This window comes from Emys orbicularis, chromosome 2, assembly GCF_028017835.1.
Source record: "Emys orbicularis isolate rEmyOrb1 chromosome 2, rEmyOrb1.hap1, whole genome shotgun sequence".
NCBI classification, from domain to species: Eukaryota; Metazoa; Chordata; order Testudines; family Emydidae; genus Emys; species Emys orbicularis.
In genome coordinates, this window is record NC_088684.1 from 275,716,479 (window position 1) to 275,741,773 (window position 25,295).

At 39.5% G+C, this 25,295-nt stretch overlaps 1 protein-coding gene across 1 annotated transcript; it reads right to left on the bottom strand.

Moving 5' to 3' along the window:
• Nucleotides 1–3,322: 3,322 nt before the first annotated feature.
• Nucleotides 3,323–25,009, bottom strand: GTPBP4 (GTP binding protein 4). Its single transcript, XM_065398576.1, has 17 exons — nt 24,918–25,009; nt 21,886–22,056; nt 20,391–20,494; nt 20,175–20,311; nt 18,682–18,782; nt 18,225–18,317; nt 15,656–15,847; nt 15,501–15,566; nt 14,660–14,749; nt 12,937–13,047; nt 10,194–10,271; nt 10,022–10,073; nt 9,312–9,412; nt 7,206–7,403; nt 5,835–5,900; nt 4,260–4,403; nt 3,323–3,493 (listed from the first exon to the last, which is right to left on the bottom strand). The coding sequence occupies exons 1-17, from the start codon at nt 24,963–24,965 to the stop codon at nt 3,341–3,343; spliced, it is 1,905 nt and encodes a 634-aa protein (XP_065254648.1). The 5' UTR covers nt 24,966–25,009; the 3' UTR covers nt 3,323–3,340.
• Between the last annotated feature and the right edge of the window lie 286 nt (nt 25,010–25,295).

Genomic DNA, 25,295 nt, shown 5'->3' on the forward strand with positions numbered 1-25,295 from the left:
GACTGGTTCCTGTGCTCTTTTGTATAAGTTTGAAGTAGAATACTAATATCAGTGAAGACTTCCACTAAGTTTAATAACTTAACATTTTATTGGTATTATAAAGCAAAAAATGGAATTTCAACTTAAATGTTTTCATACAAGGCAACTACAACTAAAATGGAAATGTTTGTTCTTGCCTAAAAAAAGTGAATGACAAGGCTGTTAACTGCAGTCCTTAAAAGGACATTTAGGAGCACAGAAAGAAGTGAAACGTAACCATTGTTAGAATGCAAATATAAGAACCTTAGTAATTCATTAAGTTCTTTGAACTTAAATGCACTTAAAATTACTATTGGTGATGTGATGGGAGTCTTGTACAGTGGAAGAAAGTAAAAATAGGTTGAGGGTTCTCCATTAGAATCAGAGCACAAGGAAAGCGCTATTACCCTTTTCTTGAAAGGTTTAGTTAAAGGTAACACCTTGTGACCACGTGACATCTTTTCCCTTATCGTTAATGGAGCACCCTGGAAGTGTTGTAGAAGATTAAGTAGCTTCATTTCTAAAATTCTTCTGATGACAAAAATAAATATTGTCCTTTACATGAACCTTTGAGAGTGATTGTGTTTTGGGTCAAGCCACCATTGACACTGTTCTTCACTTCTAATTTTAGCCAAGTGTTTTCCTGGTTCTTTAGTTTCCTCCTCTTCCCCCCTTCAGTTTACATTGTGGACACCAAAATGGAACTGCCACCCCCCAAAACTGAGCCTACTGTGGTTACGCAAGTCTCACACTTCATACAAGTGGATCATGGTGGAATATCAAAACACTTATGATTTGAATTATTGAGAGGTGCTAAGGACAGCTGTTTTGGCTGATACTGTACACTAAAATAGAGCCATGTTGCTATAAAGATGTGTATATTAAAAGCGTTTGTACCAAAATATTGTTTATTCAGGTACTAGTTTTTTCAAACCAAAACTAGAAGACAATAAGCTTTTTTGCTCAGTGTGATCTGAATTGAGACATTTAAGTGTAAGAGCTCTGAAGGCATTGAAAACTGAATACTAAATTCTACCTTCTGTAAAATCCATTCTGCTTCAATGAAGTCAATGCAGTTGTAGGAGCATAAGAAAATAAAATTTCACAAGTTATCACTGTCTTTTCTCTGTCCGACCCTGATGGTCACATTGGGTAAAACTCTTGGCAACCACTCTAGGATAAAAGTGACAGTTTATGCAATTGCCAGTTGCATTACCCATTCTGAAGTTTTGCCAGAGCATTGGCAAGAAGACAGATTCCCAAGAAGACCATTAATTTTAACACAGGTCAGGGCTTTTGTTACAAAAACAGCTTAAACACTTTTAATAAACAAAACTAAACTCAATTTACAATAACCTGCACTTCTAGGGAAAGCACTTAAGTGCTGTATTAACATAGCTGCCAAAAAAAAAAATCTATTGCTTTTCATAAATGAAAGGAATACGTTTATGTATGTATAATGCACAACTTGTCTCACTAACATTAAAAAACGGAGAAGAAATTCAACAGTACAATCACAACTAGTGCTTCACTACTGTATTGTCAGTGAAAGCTAATCATGTTCTTGCACATTAAAACAGGAACTGAAATATCCGTGTAGAGGACATCTGCTGAAATTGCATTTGTGTACCTCTAGAGACATTTCAATGAATACCCCATTAAACTAAAGGAATATTTCACTAAAACTGTCCCATTAGCTGCTTTTGAAGATTTTACACAAAGTCTGATTATCAGAATGAAACCAAAGATGGGGAAGACCATTCTACTCCATAACAGAGGGATGTTACAATAAGCTGACTATAAAAACAGTTCAATAATGGAAAGTGCATGTTGCTTATCTGATTCATTAAACAAATAGACTAAAAAAAATACATCCCACTCACACAACAGAGTATTCACATCCCAATTCAAATGAAGGGATGAAAGGCACTGTCAACTACTTAAAGACAAGATTATGTCTTTGGCATAAAAAGTGGCAGATGCAGCAATTGGGAGAGTACACCTTGCCTGGAACAAATACTGAAAGCCAAAGAGCAAACTTTCAACATGTCGAAACAAAAGTACTATAGCTAAACTTGCCCTGATTTTGGCCAGAGTGTAAAAGGCAAAGTTCTAGTCTCCCCTTTCTAAACATTATACTCTTGCAAGTTTTAAATTATTATATACTTTTTAATCAAATTCTTATGCCAAAATATTTCCTTATATTAGTGCTGGAGGTTTTAACATCTGCTTTTTTCTTACTTTAATACTATACATAATGAGGCTAGCGTGTGTGCGTTTAGGGACGTGGTGGGGAAGAGGGGCTTGGTTGTCAGACGGAGATAGCCAGTATCACTCAGCCCTTCTGACCATCAACAGTTTTCCCAGAGCCAGGAGAAAATATACTTGCTATTTTATTTTAGGATTGTAGAGAATTAGCACTGTGCTCCTCTATAGTTTGGAAAGTCTAAGCATAAGCTCCCCAACATGAAGTCTTTAATAGTTTGTTTTACGTCTATTACTGCAAAAAGTACCTCATTTTAAAAAAAACACCTCTACCTTACAGTGTAAATTAAATTAAATGCCCTAACACAATAAATGAAACAAGTTCCTGCTGAGCTGAGAACAAAGATAACAGATCCTATTGATTTACTAAAGAACATGTATTCTTTCCTATTTTTCATTTATAACAAGTCGTATGCAAATTAGTACAGAAACAAGCAAATGTTTCAATCATGATCATTAAAAAAAACCTAAGTGCTCTATAGCATTGGATTTTTTTTTAAATTTAAGACAGTATTAAAATCTCCAGCTTTGCATGTGCTGAATAAGTATGTAATCTCATATAACAAGCTATTTGTAATACTGTGCATGTGGCATAATGCGAAATATTACTGTTATTTTGTTATTGTTAATAATGTATTTTTTGGAACCACTGTGATGTAAAATATCCTTAAGACCATTTTAACTGGCCAAGCTAATGTGAAGTTTCTCGTTACGGTTATTTTCTTATGACAACATCTCAAGTCCATTTGGGTTTAATACCCTCAACTTCTGTAGTTATTCAGACGGTTCATCTGGACTGATGCCAACCTGACGTCCATTCAAAACTCTGGTTCTAGTGGTGATAGTCATATCAATTTCCCATGGTTCTACTAACCCACTTTGGACTATGGAACCAAAATGTCAAACTCTCCCACTGTACATTTAGATCTAAATAGTTACCCAAGGAAAGATTTCTGCATTTCTTTAATAATTATTTTTGTTTCCAGATTATACGGTCTAGTTTTTATTAGGGGGAAAAAAACAGGACAGCAAAGTAGTTTTAATTCAGAAAAATGTTTTATCTTCTCTGTGTTGTACCAGATTTCCTTTTCCCAGACAGTAAATGTTTGGGTTTAAGGTCAAACACATGCCTATCTGCCTCTCCTTTCTTGCCCAAGCGATTCATTTTCTTTTGAGAATTCTTCATGATAGTCTTAACCTTCTTCACCATCTATTTGAAACAGAAATAAACATTTAAGAGAGATTCTTTCTTTCTTCTCCTAAGCAAGAAACTTGAAACAAAATTCTATTTAAAAGTCTAGCAAACCCAAATTGCAGAACGTCAGGAAGGAGATATCAAAACAAAGGCCAAGCACAAACATCATCTCCGCAGTTAGAGACAAAGAGAGGGTTTTCAAGGCCACATGTAAGAAAAAGTGACAAAAGGGAAACGAATCTCCTTTCCAAACAAAGTTAGTTCAGTTAGAAATTCCTTCTGTGAGAAAAACTCAGGCTAGCATCCTATTTCCAAATATATTAAGAGTGACCTAATGATAGCTTTGGGAATCTGAACATTTAGACACAGGATTTAAGTGTCAGATTCTGAGATGTGTGAAGTTAATAATGAATTCCATTTCAATTTAGATTGCCTCTCCTTCTCAGGTGTCTAAAAATAAATTTATTAAAATCTGAGCGTTACCAAGTATGTTTTGTGAAAAACATTTTTAAACCATTTTGTATTACTACATTTTATCTTTATATGTTGTCATTTTTCAGTGTGCATATGGAATCAGATCAATATCTGACTTTAAATCATGGAGAATACATATCCCTCCACAAAATATATACTGAAAAGAGACCAGAGCAAAGTTTCACTGAAGATCATTTGAAACTTTGTACAAATAGTAAATCCTCATCTATATTCTATTAAAAATATCTGTAAATGTGACCATGTATTGTAGCAGTTACTGTAAAGTTTAGATAACGTTAAAACAAACCTTTGCATCTCGCAGACCGGAAGTGTCACGTGGTGTGCGAGAGGAACTGCGACTGCGTGCTGCAGACTTAGGGGGTTCAGATTCTTCACGTTTACGTTTCCTAGTAACAGTCCTGGATCTTCTTGCTTGGACCACGTAATGTGCCTGAAATTCACAAAGTAAGCACTAGAGATGCTATTGTCTATTTCAAATAGAATAATTTAAAAATCATTGTAAAAAGACATCCTGTGGCTTCCTGTGATACAGCACTCTTGGCTCTTCCTCATTAAGGTAAAGACCATTGGATAAGTCCTTAAGTCAACTGTTGATCAAAGTTCTCTGCTGTATTTCCAACAATTCTTATGCAAAAGATCACCAACATGCACTTAGTATCACTCATTCAACATTCTCATACTGATTCCCCTAAAATACCACGGTGTCTAGCTTTCTGCATCAGACTTTTGAGGTAGATGACTTTATTATCTGTTCACTTTTCTGAATGATATATTTTAAAGATTACAGCAGCTCAGCAAAAACAAACAAAAATAAACTTTACACAGTGGGGAAACCCAGACTAAGGTAGCTACCAGTAGCTTTATATGATAGAGCACGAAAAGGCTTCAAAGTCACTACGACCAGCATCACTCCACACAAGTCTTAGGCTCCTTCCCCTATAGAGTCTGGCTGAGACCGCAGGCCTTTGGGAAATATGGCTGCTAAATAAACCTGGATTCCAAGCTCTGCAGACCATGAGTATTTACTTCAAATGTATAATGGCACCACTTATTATTCCTAACATCTCAACCCCTCATTATCTGAAGGCTTTGGGTCTCACGTGAGACCTCTGTATATTTGTGCTATGTTAGGAGTATAAAAAGGGGTGGTGGGATCTTGTGATACAATAAAGTGGACCCCAAAATCCAGGGATGGATAATTTACTCCATGACTGCATTACCTGCTAAGTGCTAGTCAGGCACTTAACGTCACGCCTGAAGAAGAGCTCTGGTGTATGCTTGAAAGCTTGTCTTCTTTCCCCAGCACACACTGATCCAATGAAAGATATTACCTTAACCACCTTGTCTCACTTAAAACCCAGTAATTTATGGTGCTGATGTGTGATGAGCGTGTTCAATCTGTCACTGTCTTTAAGCCACATTTTTAATGGGCATTTATCCTAATAAATATTATGTCCTCAAAAATTAAACATACTAAAAACTGTTGCTCTTTAATTCTGTATCCCCAAAGTTGACTCTTGTACATTAAGCTTATTCTGGAGAGCTGGAATCCCACCCAAATCAACATGGAGTGTTCTAGTATAAGGCAGCAGTGCCAATACAAGTATATCATTCTGAATAAAGATGGCAAAGAAATCTTTTCTAGTTAACTAGCATGGCATAACTGTATAGATCACTGAAGCCAGATAAAGCAACAACATGAATTAATGGTTCCGTTCACTCAGTTTATCAACTGCAGATGTGACTGACATTTTAGGGGTATTTTCAAAGGCATACAAAAGGAGTTCAGCACACAACTCCAATGGGTTTTCAAACCCTCACTCTTCATACATTTGTAATACTTAATTAGCAAAAGTCTTACTTCATCTTTACCAGCCATGTCAAGACCAAGAGTGCTCATCTCCTTCTCTAGTATCTTCCGTTGGACCTAAAAAAAAAAAAAAAAAGATAATAAAGAGAATGTTTCTTTTAAAAAGGTGTTTCCGTATGTTTTCTTGATCAAACAAAATGTCTATATATTATACATACACACACCATGATGTGGACATATACGACAAATTGAAGAGCCACGTGATTTATCATGCACTTTTGATCACTTTACTGGCTCTCTGCCCACTAATGCATCTTCATGGGATTATTTTAATATTCCAAACTCTACAGCAACTTCAAATAGCTGCCAGGTTTTGCTGTTTGTTTGTTTTTTAAATCAACTTGTTACATAAATATTTCCTTCTCTTCCCAAAGTGTGCAAAATTCCCCTCTTTTACCAAAATGACATACCCACTATTGGCAACATTCTAACGTAGGACAGTAAGAGTTTTCTAAAAATGTCACAGCTTTACAATATGACTTCTTGCTACCCTGCTGGGCTAGACACAGCTGCTTTATATAATTGGAAAGGGAGTTTCACGAACTTCCTAAAGGGAACTAGCCCAGGAATGGTCTAAAATAATAGACTTTAAGTTAGTGACATTTTTATGTATACATTGCTATTTTATATAATTGCAAGAGGTTTTCATGGCTCTCTTTAAGCCACATACAGTTAGACTCATGACAACTAAAGAACACTGGGTTTGCAGGTGAAGAGGGAAAACCAAACCCACTACAAAAATTTTAAATAAATTCCTATAATATATATATCATAATGTGTCGGTACTACTGGCATTTGTTTGGCATGACCTACATAACTCACTAAGTAGAGTTTTGGACACAACAGGCCCAGAGGTAATATAGAGGAGAGAAGGTAGGGAGTGAGCAGCAGGAAAGAAGCGAGAGGGGGCAGAACAACAGGGAAGAAGCCATGGGGGAGATCAGTTCCACTTGTTATAAAACAGACAAATTTTGGTTTATGCTGCCATAATTCTGTTTTAGGTTTTCAGTGTTATGACATCACCAGATCCCCTTAATGGAATTACAGCTCTGTTATATAGTTCTATTATATAGCTCTATTATATAGTTTGCCAGATCCATGTCTTATGGAGGCTCCCACCCTTTCCCTCATATTTCCACATCTCTTTACCTACCACCACAGTAACTATTCCTAGAGCTCTAGTGGCATTCTCTGAACCTGTTTTTGGCAAGAAAAGGCGGGGTAGGGTAGGGTAGGGTAGAGGAGAAAGTGCTACATTGATTGGTAGAATCTTGTAACTGAAATCACACCTAATAATAATCATTTTCCATTTGCATATTATCCATGAACAAGACTATATTACTGAAGGTATTTTACACTTACCCTTCTAGCTGTCCTGGGCATTTTTGGACCCTGAGTATCTTTTTCCTTGGATTCCAGAATTTTTAGTTTCTTTTTTTCTCGAATCTGTTGTGCCAGTTGTCTGATTTCCATCATTTCCTCATCTTCACTTTCTGGTTCACTGTCATATTCCCCAGCAGCTCGCTTCAGCTCTTCCTCTTTCTCCAACTCTTCCAGTTTCTTAAAATGTAAAGAGATCAAATGAAAAACCAGTTGTTCGTGTCACAGTTCAAGGCAACTGCACCTGTATTTCCCTGCAGTGACCCATGAAGGGAACCCACTCTCAAGCTTTCAGCTCCCCAGCCATTGCTGGAGGCCTGTGTCTGACTCCCGTCTGATCAGAATATTTCCAGGCTGCACAGTCCGACAATATCGTTTTATCTCAGCAGAGACAGGCTGTCCAAACAGACCTGCTTGCTTTCTCTTCAGAGATGGCTAAAAGTGGGACTGCCACAGTTTGTTAGTTACCACACAGCTCTTTTAATGCAAGTCTATTTTATTCTTAAAGTAACAAGCACTACAGAGAAAACATTAAAAATAAAAACTTGCATGCATACTAATAAGCTTATCAGAGATCACCGCACCCTAATATTGGCTCCAGCAGAAGCAGCCCTTCCAAACCCCACCCAAGGGGTTTCCTTGTAGTTTCAAGTTCATCACCATTTCAGCTCAGAACAAGCACACCATCTTATGTAGCCTTAGAAGGTGCAGTCCTTCCAATCCTTCCCTAAGGATTGGGGCCTTCTGTGGACCAGGGGTCTTGTCCATTTGCTGGATCAGAAAGAAGGCCATGAGCCTATTTAAAACTAGGCTATTTATCCAAAAATCCATCCTCTGTTTGTTGTTCCCTGGAGTATCCAGTTTGAACTAATATATGTGAACCTGTCCAAGGGGGTAGACTTCAAAGGGCTGATAACTGGAGGAATTATATTAGCATCCTCCTCCTCCTCCTCTAGGAGTTACATACAATTCCACAACCACACACACACACACTTGCATTTTTAATACAATGGACTCAAAAGATATTAAACCTAATTCAGCAAGGTTTAACTTAATTCATTAAAGTTTATCTTAATTCCATAAGGCTTGTCCAGGATACTGCAGGATATCCTCAAAAATAACAGGAGTACTTGTGGCACCTTAGAGACTAACAAATTTATTAGAGCATAAGCTTTCGTGGGCTACAACCCACTTCTTCGGATGCATATAGAGTGCATATAGGATATCCTGTCTGTCACAGTCCATATTTAGGATCAGAAACATCTTGTTTATAGTGTTTACAGGGGGACACTATCACAACCTTGTGGTCAGACTGTTTCGATGTAAAAAAACCCTGATTCAATTTCCAAATGTCAGTCTCACCCTCTGGGCCAGAGGGCACTAGAAGGCAGCACACACAGCTCTTGAAGAAGGGAGCAGCTCATGTTACTATATGATGATCCTTCTAACCAATCTAAGCTCCAGAGTCAGTTCCCTGTTATTTCTCCTTGGCTAAACAAGATCATCATGAAACAGAAATGAAAACAGCAGGAGTTCTCTACTGCTTAGTCAAATTAAAAGGATGCTGTCAAACACTTTAGGATTAACACTCCAACTACTTTCACAGTATATTCTGGCAGTGAATGCATAATAATAATAGTAATAATTCACTAAAAAAATGATGATGACTGTTTCCTGTCACTGCAGAGTCAGACAGTGGAAGGAATGCAAGTTCTCTAACAAACCTTATTTTTTAAGATGTTATAATGAAAAAGAGAACAACACTGATTCTGATGGCAAGGCAAAGCAAACTATTTGCTGAGTCACTATAGACAAAACTGCCACTCAGTATGAAAATATCATCTTGACCTATGATAAATATTGTGTTCCTTCCAAGAATACACTAAGAAAAGTTACAAAACTATAGTCTGTTATTTATGAATTTAAGAAAATGTATCAGTTATGCATGCAAAACAGAAGAGAAATAAACTAAAGTTTTACTAACTTTATACAATCTTAATTCATACCTCTTGAAGACAGAAAAATTAAATTCAATGAAAACAGGAGAGAATATCCTCAACATTGTAAAACAAACAGCATAAAGCTCACCCTCATGATATCTGGATCAATATAATCAGCTATATTATGTCCTTCCCAGATCTCAGGTATCTTATCATATTTTTCAGATGAATTCATTAGATCCCAGTATTCTAAAAAAAGAAATTAAGCAAAAATTAACCAATACTTTAACCCATTGAAACATTTTATAGAAAAATCTGTGATGGGAGAAAAGATTTGCATCATAAAAAATACAAATCTCTCTCTAAAACGTAAGAATACAGAATCTGTGCCACACACACTGGAAGTCTTGTCAAAGAGTCATGATGCATGTGAACACAAATAATGAGCAATAGTAATACAAGCGAAAAACAACACACCAAATTATTCTCTCCACAAATCAACTATTTTCCTTAAGTCAAGGATCATGCTGGAATATGTATCAGATATGTCCAAGCAGGACAAAAGAAACAGAAGAGCTGAGTCATCAAGCCATTCATTCTGTTTCAGTAATTCTACAAACTGGAAGACACTCCAAATTACATCACAACACAAGTGAGAGCAGAAAGCCAATTTTTACAAATTTGGAATTAGAGAAAAAGTCTGGTAGTGTTCACTAAAATATCAGCAAGGACACTTAAGGTGGAAATAGTTAGGATAAGATTTTCCTGCTTGAAACTTTCTGCTACAAACACAGAAAGACAACTTCAGCCCAATTTCACTTCTTAAAATAATTATACTGAGACTTGAATAACACTTACTCTGAAGATCCAAAACATAATCATCTCCCATTTCCATTTCAAGATCTCTCTCCTGAAAAGACATACGTAGAATATTGTACTTTTCAATTATCACTCTTTTGTTTTGATTTTTTTAATTTCACTACTAATTCCTCAATTCAAGGGTGTCAGATCTGTTCTGTAAGCCACTTACCCTCCTCTTTTTAGGTGCATCTACTTCCATGCGTTTCTTACGTGTTATTGCTCCCTCAGGAATGAAAGGTGGCCTTTCCTGAAATTAATGCAATAAACATGATCACAAAAGCATGTGTTTCTTTTCTTTTTTAATATAATGCGGGAATCCCAAATTTTCTGTAATTCAAATAAAACATTGTCACTATGCGTTTCTCTGTAAGAAAAATTTTCAATAATCTTCACTGATTGTGACAGTCTGTATCCCTATGTTCACGCTTTTTACAAAAACTATAATGGATTTTTACAAAATATGCCTTGAGAGATATCATTTGAAAACTCAGTGTGCCGATCATTTTGTCCTGGTAAAATGTGTGTGGCAATATTGTATGTAAAGTTATAAGATTCTACTGCATAATATTGAGACATATACCAAGTTTAGAAAAGCAGGCACAAACTGCTTCCTCAAAATCAAAAGGCAAACTGATGCCTCAGCCAGGTTTCAACAAAATTAAATGGACTATCCCTGGTGAAGCGGCCATTATTTGGCAGGGAAAAGGGTGTGAGTGAGAAATTTACATCTTGGCAAAACAAAAACAAAACAAAACAAAACAGCTGGAAGTTCCCGTCCCACAGACTTTGTCTCTTGAATCCCAGCTGGAGATGATTCTCAAAGAGGATGAAAAGATAGAAAAAAGGGGAACAGATGCCCCCAATTATCTCTTCCTTCATCTCTACTCAAGGCATCAACACCACCTGAAGGACAAGGAAATTAACACTGAATTGGGGGAGGGGTCCTGCCTGAAAGGATTCCAGACAGTAAGACTTAGAAAGCATGTGGTAAAACAAAGGTTTCTCTTGAATTCATTTAGCTTAAGTTAGGAGTTAATTATGTTCTACCTTTTATTTCTTTGCAACCAACACTGACTTTTATGCGTCATTACTTGTAATCACTTAAAATCTATCTTTCTGTAGTTAATAAACTTTTCTTATTGTTTTATTTGAACCAGTATGTATTTGGATTGAAGTGTTTGGAAAACTTCATTTGGGATAACAAGATTTGTGCATATTATTTTCTATTAACAAAATGACGGACTTTACATTAATTTGTATTGTCCAGGAGGGTGCTGGTCAGTACACTATGCACATCTCTGGGGGGAAAGTCTGGCAGTGGGAGTTTGCTGGTGTTTCCCTGCAGTGTAATTCATCAGTGGCTGGCTATAGCACTCATACAGTATAGCTGGGAGTGATTTACATGCTGGAGGCTGTGTGGGAGAAGACCAGGAGTGGTTGCTCTTACAGCAAAGCAGCGTAAAAGACACCCCAGGTTTAAAAAGTGGAAGTCAAATCCTAGTGAGGCAAATAGAAAGGAGCATAAACACTGCCAAATTAAGTGCAAGAATGTAATAAGAAAAGCCAAAGAGGAGTTTGAAGAACGGCTAGCCAAAAACTCCAAAAGGTAATAACAAAATGTTTTTTAAGTACATCAGAAGCAGGAAGCCTGCTAAACAACCAGTGGGGCCCCTTGATGATCGAGATACAAAAGGAGCGCTTTAAAGACGATAAAGTCATTGCGGTGAGACTAAATGGATTCTTTGCTTCAGTCTTCACGGCTGAGGATGTTAGGGAGATTCCCAAAACTGAGCCGGCTTTTGTAGGTGACAGATCTGAGGAACTGTCACAGATTGAAGTGTAACTAGAGGAGGTTTTGGAATTAATTGATAAACTTAACATTAACAAGTCACCGGGACCAGATGGCATTCACCCAAGAGTTCTGAAAGAACTCAAATGTGAAGTTGCGGAACTATTAACTAAGGTTTGTAAACTGTCCTTTAAAATCGGCTTCTGTACCCAATGACTGGAAGTTAGCTAATGTAACGCCGATATTTAAAAAGGGCTCTAGAGGTGATCCCGGCAATTACAGACCAGTAAGTCTAACATCGGTACCGGGCAAATTAGTCGAAACAATAGTTAAAAATAAAATGGTCAGACACATAGACAAACAAACTGTTGAGCAATAGTCAACATGGTTTCTGTAAAGGGAAATCGTGTCTTACTAATCTATTAGAGTTCTTTGAAGGGGTCAAACAAACATGTGGACAAGGGGGATCCAGTGGACATAGTGTACTTAGATTTCCAGAAAGCCTTTGACAAGGTCCCTCACCAAAGGCTCTTAGTAAATTAAGCTGTCATGGGATAAAAGGGAAGGTCCTTTCATGGACTGAGAACTGGTTAAAAGACAGGGAACAAAGGGTAGGAATTAATGGTAAATTCTCAGAATGGAGAGGGGTAACTAGTGGTGTTCCCCAAGGGTCAGTCCTAGGACCAATCCTATTCAACTTATTCATAAATGATCTGGAGAAAGGGGTTAACAGTGAGGTGGCAAAATTTGCAGATGATACTAAACTGCTCAAGATAGTTAAGACCAAAGCAGACTGTGAAGAACTTCAAAAAGATCTCACAAAACTAAGTGACTGGGCAACAAAATGGCAAATTTAATGTGGATAAATGTAAAGTAATGCACATCGGAAAAAATAACCCCAACTACACATACAATATGATGGGGGCTAATTTAGCTACAACAAGTCAGGAAAAAGATCTTGGAGTCATCATGGATAGTTCTCTGAAGATGTCCACGCAGTGTGCGGAGACGGTCAAAAAAGCAAACAGGATGTTAGGAATCATTAAAAAGGGGATAGAGAATAAAACAGAATATATTATTGCCCTTATATAAATCGATGGTACGCCCACATCTCGAATCCTACCTTATTATCTCTTTTGCTTGGTACAGCTAAATGTAGTCGGTTCAGCACTTCATTCACCTTATTTCCTTTCATTTTGGTATCAACACGATGGGACAACAGTCTGTCACAGGCCTAAAAATGTACAAAGTGTCATTAATTATTGTCAGGGACAGAGAGAGGGCAGCCTGATTTAATACACTGGCTTTTCACCTATGGAGACCCAGTTCAAATCCCATTTTAAGACACTGTCTCCCCCCCACCCCCCAAAAAATACTTGTATTGAGTTTTAAAATAAAAAAATATCAAGAGCAGTTATGTAACAATATTCATATTTAAGCCATAACTAAATGGGAATGAAATCTCCTACAATGAGAATCTACAAGCAATACAGAAAGAAAAATCAGAGCAACAAAGGCTTATAGAAGAAAAAAATCTGTCAATTTTTTTTTATTTTAAAGAGATCTGGAAAATCATGCCAAGGAAGTGTGATGAATTATAGTTAAGGATCTGGTTGTCATATTTGTTCAATCTTGGAAATGGAATTTGAAAATAGTTTCCAATGTAAAGCATGAGTAATGTCTGGAAAATGGTTCCCAAAAAACAGTCTTCAGATTTATTTCTAGAGATACACAGGACCTTTTCAAACCTGAGCTTTTGCTATTATGTAATATCTAGTGGGAGTGTTTTATTTTTAGCTGAGAACAATTCTCTGCTTGCCCAGACCAAAAGCAGGGCCAAATTAATGACTATCTTTTTTTATCCCTGCTAACAAAAAGACTGATGGGACAAGAGTTCAAAGTAGATGGGAATTCCTCATGTGTTATTTCTGTGTAGCAAGAGAGACATTGGTCTAAAAAATGACCAAACAGCATCTGAACAAGTAGTAAATTTAAGATTAATATCTGAAAGACAGTGGAGAAGTTCCCAGTACATAGCAATTCCACCATGATTAAAGACACTGCATAGAATTTATATAAATCTAACCAATGATTCGAAGGGGTTCTCAAACTTCATTGCACCGCGACCCCCTACTTACAACAAAATTAGTACATGACCCCAGAAGCGGAGGGGAGGAGCCCGAGCCCCATCACCTCGGGTGGGGGTGGAGCTCAGGCTTCAGCCCTGGGTCACAGTAAGTCTAATGCTGGCCCTGGTGACCCCATTAAAATGGGGTCGCAGCCCACTTTGGGGTCCCGACCCACAGTTTGAGAACTGCTGGATTGGAGTTAACAATTTTCAAACAGTAACTCTTCAGTCCAAATCTAGATCCAGGGTTTTCATTTTAATATGTATAGTTTTTTCTGCCATTTTAGATTTTGTGTCCTACAATCTATTTTACTTCTACTGCTTTGTTATATGCTGGGATAAGAGAGGGTGGCTATCATCCCCCTGGGATCCTCAAAAAATGCAATAATTTTCATAAAGCGATTTCAGTAAGCAAAACTGTACAATAAATATGTCAGAAGTAAAAATCATGCTTGCTTGTCTCATCCTAATCTCCATTTATACACATCATAGAAAGTTAGAACAATTTTGCTCATCTGGCAGTATCTGTCCCCGGGGAGACCCAAAACTTGAACATTCGAGTGTCATAGTTCCTCAGATACACAGGAAAACTTGCTATATCTGTCTCAAGCCAGAGCACCAGTCCACTACTTTAATAAAGACTAGATTCACAAGCAGTAAAACAAAATTTAGATATCTATTTGGAACAAAATTTGTGTAAGTGAAAGAAGAAACTCACCTCTGTTTTAACTTTAATCACACCTTCTTCTGTTAGAGTACTTGTCTCTATGACAGGAAATCCTTCTGCTTCTAAATTTTCAAACATTTTCTGAAAAACAAACAGAACACAAAAATAAAGTATGTTCTGATTATTTATTAAAGATCAGAGTTTCCATCTCATTAAACAAAGTCAAACGTCTAATCTCATCTCAAAATAAAAATTTCTTCTGACATTATTGAACAAATTGTATTAATTGATGTTTTCCTAAAGAGGAACTACAGAAACTTTGCATAGACTAACTTTTACACATAAATACTTTATGGAGATCAGATGTAAATAATAAGTTAAGTAACAAATAGAAAAAATATATACATTAGATACGTGCTCAGAACTTGTGAAAATCAGGGTAACCTGTGTGCATATGAAAAATCAGGCCTGTGTGTGCAGATACTGCTTCATCCATAACTTCCATTCAGACAGTTCAAGACAGTGTGCCTCACACTAGTACTCAGTTGTCTCTACCCAGAAACTGTTGGGTGAGGTTCATTGGCCAGTGTTATGCAAGAGTTCGGATCAGATGACCCTTTCTGGCCTTACTATCTATGAAATCAACAGGAGCTCTGGGTGCTTTGCACTTATGAAAAAATCAGGCTAATCTCTCTTACACCCCCCCCCCCCCCCCAAGGAAGGATTCATGATTTAAAAAACAAAACAAAAATCAAGACTTAAAGACCTACTTACTCTTCATCGGGTTATTAAACTGTCCAATTAACAAGTTATACAACAAACTTATATTATTCCACGATAAGAGGCATAAAATGCTTTTGTAAATTACGAAAAGAAGAAAAGGCCTTCTAACCTGATTTTCTTCAGGAAGTTCAGAAATCCTCTTCACATCACACTTGTTCGCTACAATTATAAGAGGCTAATAGAAAGAAAGTAAACAATATTATTCAGCTTACTGATTCACATTGTGAAAAATTAGATTTGACTAATGTTGTAAATCAGATCTACCTTATTAGCGAATAGTGGTTTAATATTTCTGAAGAGTTCTAGCTGCTCCTCCAGACTATGCCCGCACTGCTCAGACACATCCATTACAAAAAGCACAGCAGCACGAAGATGTGCAAGCGCTGTTATAGCCTGCATCTCAATGGTATTCCTCTCTTCCAAAGGATGATCCAAAATACCAGGGGTATCTACCACCTAAAATTTAGATTAACATAATTAGCTCACACCTTAACATAACATATATTAGCCACAGAAGTAATAAGCTTGTGGGGTTTAGAGATGGGGGGAGATGGAGTGATATGGACCAATCAATCTTTCACAGTATGTTTGTGCTTATTGGTTAGGAAAGAAGCAAAGCAGGAACATATCAAACCTGTCCTCTGCAATCTACACTGGCTTCCCACAGAATATCAAATCAAGTGCAAGGTCTCAGTCCTTATTTTCACAGCCCCCCATGACCAGGCCCCAGGATATCTAAACAATCATCTAAAGCTACAGGACAAAGACCGTGATCAACAACTATTACTCCTGAGGGAATTCTGCGCCAAAAAAATAAAAATTCTGCACACAGTATGTTAAAATTCTGCATATTTCATTTGTCAATAAATAAATGTGGATGCTCCAAGCATGGTAGTGGGGAGCACAGGCCATTGGCTGCACAGAAGTGGAGGATCACCCTTGCAGCTCTCCCTTCCCCCCCCCGGACATGGACTTGGTGGTGAGGCTGCATCCAACCCTGACACAGCACAAGGGCTGGGCCTGCCCCAAAAACACTCCGGGGCCCTGCCCCTCCACACCTGCTGCACCAAGATAGTAAGCGAGAGGAATAGAGTCTCTCATGCACACTCAGCCCTGGCCCCCAATCCAGATGTGGGGCAAGCAGGCTCAGCCCAGCAAGATTCAAGTGTGGAGGGGCTCCATGTGGGGGGATCCAGGTGTGGGATGAGAGGGTTCTGTGTGGGGCAATCTGTGTGCAGGCAGCTAGGTGGGGAGTTCAGGACTCTGCAGGGGGTCCAGGTGAAGGTGGCTGGGGCTCAGCAGAGGAGTCTGGGTGTGGGGAGATGGGGTTCAGCAGGGGGGTTCCAGGTGCTGGGGAAGTGGGGCTTAGTGGGATGGGGCTTCAAGTGTGGGCAGGCTGGCTGAGTGCAGGGGTGGGGGTACGGATGCAGGGGGGTGGGGCTTGGCAGGGTGAGGGTCTGGATATAGGGGGGCCAGATGCATGGGATTGAGCGGATGGGAGAGCAGCTTCCCGCATAGTGACCCGTCCCCCCAAGGCTGGGGAGCGATGGGGCCAGGAAATGGTGGGAGGGGGGGTACGGAGCTTCCTGCAGGGAAAGGATCTAGGGGTGGGTCTGACATAGCCCCAGCCGCTCCTAGCAGGGGGAAGAGACAGTCCCATCCTCCTCCATCCCCAGCCCAGCTGGGACTAGCAAGTGAGCCTGGCGCAGGGTAGGAGCCACCGGCCGGGGCATCCCCAGCCCCGCAGTGATTTACCTCTCCACCCGCTGCTCCGGGCACCCAAAATGACACATCAGCGCTGCTGGGGTGGAGCATGTGACCACTCTTACAGCTTACCTATGCTTCCACATCATTTTCTGCAGGGAAGCAAAGAAATCTGCAGGGGACATGAATTCTACGCACGAGTGGTGGCGCAGAATTCCCCCAGGAGTAAACTATGCTCTTCTGGCACAATGGCACTCTCAACAATAAGAGTAACGCTTGTATGTGCATGAGTGTGCACTTTCTCTGGGGGCAGTCCGAGACTGTGGAATGAACACCCCCAAGGACTTAGGAACCTCACCATTTTCTGCTTCAAGTGCAACGCACATTTCTTTGACCTGCCTTCTCTAACAGAAACACATAGCAACAAGTATATTGAGAGAGAGAGAGAGAGAGAGAGAGAGAGAGACCGCCAAAACAAGACATTCTACTGCACATGCTTCTCTCTCTGGGGAAAGAATGCGAGAACAACGTATGACAGATGTGTAGTTATGTGGCTTAATATACTACTGGAAGGTGCTCAGATACTGGTATAAAAACCTAAAAGAATAGACGCTGACAATAGCAACTATACATATTGTTTCCTTTCACCCACGAGTTTGTAAATTCATTCGAAGTAAGAACATGAAAAATGAGTAAGAAGACAATAGTATTCGTGTTAAAATAAGATGAGACTGAGTACTTCAAATTATAGTCAGAGAAAAAAAGTAATACAAGGAAAGACTACCTGTAGTTTGTGTGCATTTTCACTTGGACTGAATCAGAGGGAGGGAGACCTGCCCTGACCTGATCCAGTCTGGAGATGAATCACTTTCCATTACTACTCAGGAGTTATTCAAGTGCCCTGTCCCTCCCAGCAACTGAAAAACCCCAGGATCTACATTTTTAGAATAGCTTCTGATAGCTGACCTTACTCAGCACATTATGTAAAGAGAGCTCTTACACAGCAGTTCTCTAGGTACAGTACTTTAGAAACAGCCATCAGCAAGTAAAATGGTATTCTCAACAGCAACAGGATCCTAACCAATTCAGTCCTGTGGAAACAGAGCAGTAAGTTAGCAATAGCTCTTACCTGCCAACGCAGATACCTATAATCCATGTGTCCCACAAAGAGGGATTTTGTGGTAAAGGCATAAGGCTGCACTTCCACATCTGCTCTTGTCACCTTAAAACAAGAAAAATCCCCAAATAAAGATTTTTTCATTTACCGAGACAATTATTTTCCTGACAGCAGCATATCAATTATAATGCACTTCCATCAAAGTGGTTATTCTCAATGGTTTGCTATAGAAGGTTGATACACTTTTTGATCTATCTGGGAGAAAGATTTCACCACGCTGGGGAAGCTTATGATACAATAAATTGATTTAAAAATAAATCTGTTTTTCCATTTCCTTCTACAGCCCTGAGATTCATACTAAATCCCTAACCTTGTACAGAGACCTGCTTGCTAAGATCCTTGGGAAGAGTCCCAATATTTCAAATTATTTAAACTTTGAAGTAATATTTTTTACAACAAACTCACAAACCTTATTTATAAAGCTCGATTTTCCAACATTTGGGTAGCCACACAACAGAAGAGTTCGTGTATTGGGATCAATAGTTGGCAAACGGGACAAATGTTGTCGCACTGAAAAGTTTAAAAAGCTTTACTGAATTACATGGTGATAAAATAAAGTTCAAATGTACTAAAATAGAAGGGAAGGTATCTTTCTTCGTAGATGGGAAAGCTTCTGATTTTATTCAGAAACAACATTATTCAGAAACCACATTTAATTTGGACATATTTTTGCATTAAGTTTCCGTTTGTAAGTGGTTCATAAAGTGCTAATAAATTATTAAAAAAGCATGTTACAAGAATGAGTTGAATATGTTATAGTTATACATACATCAGTAGAAGATGTTCTAGATGGTTATAAACAACCTATTGGACCTTTAACAATTAACCATTTATGAAAACATTTATTAACCTGGATAATCTATTTACAAATGGAACCTTAATATAAAGTGTGACTGTTTCTTGTAAATGTTATGTTTTAATTAATACATCACCCCCTCAATTAGATATAATGTGAACAAGAGGCAAAGAGGGTTACAGAGAAGAACGTATAAAAAATATTTGGCCTCTATTAAATCAGACACAGGGAATTGATACAGATAAATAATGACAGCCTATATCATTTAGTCAAAGTAAATCAAATACTAGGAAAAATGCACTGTACAAACGTAATTAACTGTGAATGCAATATTTAAGACACGGTCAACAAGGTGGGTGAGATAATATCTTTTATTGGACCATCATCTGTTGCAGACAGACAAGCTTTTGAGCTTACACAGAGCTCTCTTTCAGGTTTGGGAAATGTATTCAGAGTGTCTCGGCTAAATAAAAGGTAGAACAGACTGTTTAGCAAATGTAGTTAACACATTTCAGGGGATCATTATGCTGAACAATCTGTTCCACCTTGCATTTAGCTATGACACTCCGAGTACCTTTCCTAGACCTGAAGAGCTCTAAGTAAGCTCAAAAGCTTGTCTCTCTCACCAACAAAAGATGGCCAAATAAAAGATATTACCTCACCTCTCTAATATCCCGGGACCAACAGGGCTACAACACCACTGCAAATAACAAGAAATCTAGTCAGTTTTAGAAACAAGCTAAGAATACTTCAAGGTACTTAATCTTTTGAAGGCTCCTGCACCAATTATTTTTGCCAATTATATTTTCCTGTTTTTTAAAAATATTTTTCCCTCTCCTCTTGCCATGCAAAAAAATCTCAGAAAAAGCAGTGTATTAGATTGACTATTCAGGAGAAATAGTGAAACTAACTAACCACAAAATGTTGATAATTTCCCAAAGTAAATAAATTGAAAAAAGAAAAAATGTTTTTCCTCAAACCTCTTTCAGTTAAAGTAAGGTTAGATGCTATTTATAAAAACAATTGGTAAAAAGTCTTCATGCATAAGTCTGTATTTTAAATTCTCTCTTCAAAATGCTTCATTTTACCATATTTGCAATACGTACCTTGTTCCAAATATTCTAAACTTTGCTTCTGCCTTTTGATAATTGTACACATACGTCCCAGAGCTGCCCGTTTCAACTGTTTGCATCGATAAAGGGAATCACCGTATTTCATCAGGCGCACATAATCTTTAGAAACACTATTGCGGGAGGAAAGAAAAGGTTAATCTGTTGTTATGACAAAAACAAGCCACTGAAAAATAAGTTAAGATATCTTACTTGTCAATCAGATTCTTGGCAATATTAATCTGTCCTAAGGCCAACTTGTAATGATCTTTGTCATAGAGAACATTCATCAAATCTGCATAAAAAGGATGGATATCCTAAAAAAGCATAAAATAAATTAATCAAAACCTTTTCTGAATGTTTTCTTTCATGAACGTAGACTTCTTACTACTAATTTCAACTTTTTTATAGATACAAGAAACCAGTGGTACAGCTGACAAGTACAAACTGAAGACCATTCTCCATATCTAAAATTCTCTAAAGAAAATCTGCTTATCAATACATTTGAATGTTTTTTCCATAACTTTGATTTCCTGCTTTATATTTCATTGGACTGAAGCTAAAGTTCTGCTTGTGCCTGTTCCTTTGTAAGAATATTTTTTGTTAAAAAGGAAAAAAATGCAAGATTATATTGTATAGAGGGAAACTGCAAGCATACTGTATAGTGCCAGCTTTTTTTCTAACATACTTCTGCTATTATGGGAGCACAGAAAAGTAATTCCTCTCTTTCACTGAACCCTAAATTCCGTAAGATTCATCTCTCTTTAGGCAGACAATTTTTCACGCCTGAATAAACTCATCAGCATATGAAGAGTGCACCTTCTTCACATCAATTCTTTTTGAAGAGAGTTTACAACACATCCCTTCATCTCTGTGTAAAAGAATCAGAGAGAATATTTTACCCATCTACGTGCTTTATTTTTAGAAACTTAACCACGTGACATAGATGCCAAAGTAGTTAAGCAAATAAAGAAGCTGTACTTCAGAACTTTGTAATGGAGATCAGCCATTAGAAATAGAAGTCAGAAAAAACCCCATGCAAACTAAGGTCTCAATTCTGGATCGGATTAAGTACAGGCAGATTCATGTGCATACACAAAGCCCCACTGAAGACTGCACATCTCCAACTGCAAGATCAGTGCATTAGACTGTAAACACACTGATCAGACCTATATTGGATGCTCATTCTTTCCTACAAAACATTTGGATGGCAATAACTGTGAAAATAATATCTTATGTTTCTTTAACACCTTTCACTAGAAATAGGAGGTCAAAGTCCTTTAACAGCCTATATTTCTTTACCCACCATTCAACTGAAGTTTCTATCAAATTTAAATGTATCTAGAAGTTAGTGCTAAAACTCCCACTCCTGGAAAAAGTGCTGTGAGATCTTTAATCACCACTAGCGGTTAAGACTTTGATTTTACCTCTCGTCTACAAGACGTGAGCTCCTGGAAAAAGTTGCCCTAGAACCCTGTTCGAGCCCTGATTCAGAACTTTACTCAAAAGAAATAGAGCCACCTGAGTTATCAATACCTCTTCCTGCAGATACAATTTTTTCTTCCAAAGTCTCCTATCCAAGGAGTAAGTCAGCCTGATTTTGCATAGCCAACAAAACCTCACAAGACCACAATTTACAGTCACAGCTTTAGATCTGATGAATTTAAGGTACATTTTCTTTCATTTATCAATTGCCAAAGTCACTTACATCTAATTTTGGGAAATCTGTTAAGATTTGGGTGAGTCTGTCATGGTAATTTTGCTGGGTGTATTTAACTTTTCTCATGTAAAACTGTCGAATGCGGTGGATTTGATAATGCTTATGAATGACTGTCGGAGTCTTTCGCTGAGTCTTCGACAATGTCAGATCTATGAAGTCCTGAAGTTAAAGAAAAGTACAATTATCAGCAAAGACTGTATTACTTATTACTAAGAACCCATCTTCTAATATGAAAGTTATTTAGAAAAGGAAAACAGAGCAGTTAAGTGTTTTAAAATGACACCTAAGTAGTTATTGAAAGAATCAGTACAGACTTCATATATCACATCACACTTTTACCTGCAATTAGGCTGATGGAATACAATGCATCCACTTTCTATCATTGTTGTAGAAGTAAAGAATTTTGCACATGGTGTAGGATAACCAAGTTTTTTGAAAGAAAAAAGCTGTTGTGGAGCTTCAGAGGCATCAGTAAAAAACATGGATAGCATGTCACTCCAATTTTAAGATATCTAAACAAGTCCTTCCATTTAAATTAAGTTCAGACCTCCAGTCCCATGCACCACCCACAAGTTTGTAAGCAGAACCTTTCATTCTTTTATCCAGTGTTCATTTCAGCTATTTTAAGAGACAGCCTCCTTTTCCTACATTCTTTCAGGGAACTGCAATGTATCCACTATCAGTGCTAGATCTCAACTGATTGGGGTGGGCAGTAAGGTGTTCAGTTGAAGGCCCAAATCTCTACAGCTCCCTCCCTCTCTGCTGGCCTGTCAGAGGCCCAGTTTGGTGAGGCACAGATCATAATGAAAGGCTTCATTTCCTCCCCTCCTCGACTTTTGACAATGTTAAATAGGGGGAGAGGAGTTGTTTGGTTTTTGTCCAGGTATTTTATTGACCCACACTGAGTTGTGTACTGAGTTATGTGTGTGCAGCACCTGCATACTCTCACAATAGATACTATATGAAACAATAAGTTATTGTTTATATAAACATTTCTCTATATTTTCCTGTTGGGGCAATTCCTTATAATATGCACATTACTGTCCTTTCTCCAACAATCTGACCACCCCACTCAGGCTTTGAAGCCTGATGAAACTCCAAAGCCAATTTCAAACAATTTTAACAGATTTTAAGCAACTGTCTCTGAAGAGGGGTAATGAAAGGTTGGGAGAAGAAGAGTCAGCAGAAGTCTGAGGGAGGCAGGCACTCATCAGCATTGTCATCGGTATTTACATATGCCTCTGAAAATGGCACAGAACTTCTGAAGCTCAAAATAATGATTGAAAGCAGGCCTGTTCTGTTCTGAATTTAGAAAAGAGATGGCCAGAAAGAAAAACGAAAGGTGACTGTCCTGAGAAAACCAAAATTTATAAGCTCTCTTGGATGTAACCACTTTATATTGCTATCCCCCAGAGAGCCTTTAGAGAGAGAGACTTGCTATGTTTAGTCACAAGAATTTACCTCTTTTAACCTTAAATTTGTTGAAGTCTTTTTTTAACTAGGACAATTTTATTCACATTTCAAACATGAATAATAGGTCCCATTAAGGGAGTTCTCCTGCATATTCAGGATTACACACATAGCAGTGATGATAACTCAGATTATCATAAAACAATGAATTTCTTATAACCACTACTTGTGATAGTACCTTATGTTCAGTCCTTTACCCTTTGTGTTGCAGATTTTCATTGTTTAATTTCTCTCCCTGTAAGTTAATACTGAGCACTTACATACTAAAAACAGTATATAAATATTAAATAGAGTAATTAATCTTTGTCAGGTAACTAAATATTACAGAAAGGGAAACTGAGGTACAGACAAGTATTTGTTTAAGGCCAGACAGTAAGTCAGTAACAGTCAGGATTACAATTTAGAAAATTCCTGCCTGTCAAACTGTAGTTTGGTTTAAAGACTAACAAGCTCCAAGTTTCTGCTATGTAGGAGAGACTGTTACAGAAAATGTGTACTTATGTTTAAATTTGACGAAGACTTTGCTAGCTCCCTAGAAAAGCACAAGACAGTGATATTTGATAACCATCACCTTTCCCCAGTACATTTCACACGTGTTCAGTGCAAACACTGCTTCTGTGAAACCAGCCTGAAGCCACCACGACAAGCCAAGGACTAGACCGGCTGTTGGGCTGAGGTGGTTTTCTATCACAACTGGAATAGAACTGCACTCAGGGATGGGGGGGGGAGGGAGGGGCTGGATCTACCCACACCAGAGAGGCACCCCGCTCTTGTGTTAGTTTCACAGAGCAGGGGTGCCTGTGACATGCACGCAGCCCAATACTCCACTCCTCCTCCTCCACCCCACTCCTCTGCTGGGCCCCCTCCTGCCTCCCCCCCCCCAGCTCCCACTCCTCTGCTGGGCCCCCGCCCCCCCCAGCTCCCACTCCTCTGCTGGGTCCCCGCCTGCCTCTCCCCCCCCCCAGCCTCTCCCCCCCCCCCCAGCTCCCACTCCTCTGCTGGGCCCCCGTCACCCCACCCCCCCAGCTCCCACTCCTCTGCTGGGCCCCCGCCTGCCTCTCCCCCCCCAGCTCCCACTCCTCTGCTGGGCCCCCGTCACCCCACCCCCCCAGCTCCCACTCCTCTGCTAGACCCCCGCCTGCCTCCTCCCCCGCCCAGCTCCCACTCCTCTGCTGGGCCCCCGTCACCCCACCCCCCCAGCTCCCACTCCTCTGCTAGACCCCCGCCTGCCTCCTCCCCCGCCCAGCTCCCACTCCTCTGTTAGGCCCCCGCCAGCTCCCACTCCTCTGCTGGGCCCCTGGCCCCTCCCCGCCCTGTGCCGGTCCCCTCAACTCCTCCCCCGTCCCGGCCCCTCCGCCCCCCGTGTACACGGCCGGAGGCTGCACGGGGCAGTGAAGGTCCCACGCGCTGGGGACGGGGCAGCGCTCCCGGCACACATGGCTCCAGCTCAGCAAGAGCTGCCGCCCAGCGGCCGGTAGGACAAAAGGGGCGCGCGCCCCCCGCCGCTACCACTGCGATGGCGCTGACGGGGGATGGAAGAAGAGTTTCACCTTGGCGGAAGGAACCACCATAATCTTCTTAAAGTTGTAGAGCGCCATGGCCGCAACCTCCGCGCGTGTCTGCCTGCCTGGCTGGCCGGGTCCGGAACAACCGCGTACAGTCTCGCGAGACTTCCGACGAGATACTCAGTCCGGGCCAAGAGGTAAAATATCAGCCCTTTGTCAGCCGCGCGCCTTGGGCACAGCGCCCCCTGCCGTGGCGGTCTGAACTGCAGCGCCGCCCTGCGGCCAGACTGTGCGGCCGGGAACGGAGCCCGAGCGAAAGGGTCCGGGACCGGGGGCGGTGAAGCAGAAAGAAGCTGCAGGAGCATCTAGTCTGACCTGATGCCTAGAGCTGGCCTCAGCCGCCTTGTCTCAGCGCCTGCCTCG

Coding starts and splice junctions, on each gene's coding strand:
- GTPBP4 (XM_065398576.1), bottom strand. CDS start 24,965: ATGGCGCTCTACAACTTTAAGAAGATTATGGTGGTTCCTTCCGCCAAG. Junction 7,404..9,311: donor TTGATCCAGATATCATGAGG/GTGAGCTTTATG, acceptor TTACATTTTAAG/AAACTGGAAGAGTTGGAGAA. Junction 4,404..5,834: donor ACATGGCTGGTAAAGATGAA/GTAAGACTTTTG, acceptor TGTGAATTTCAG/GCACATTACGTGGTCCAAGC.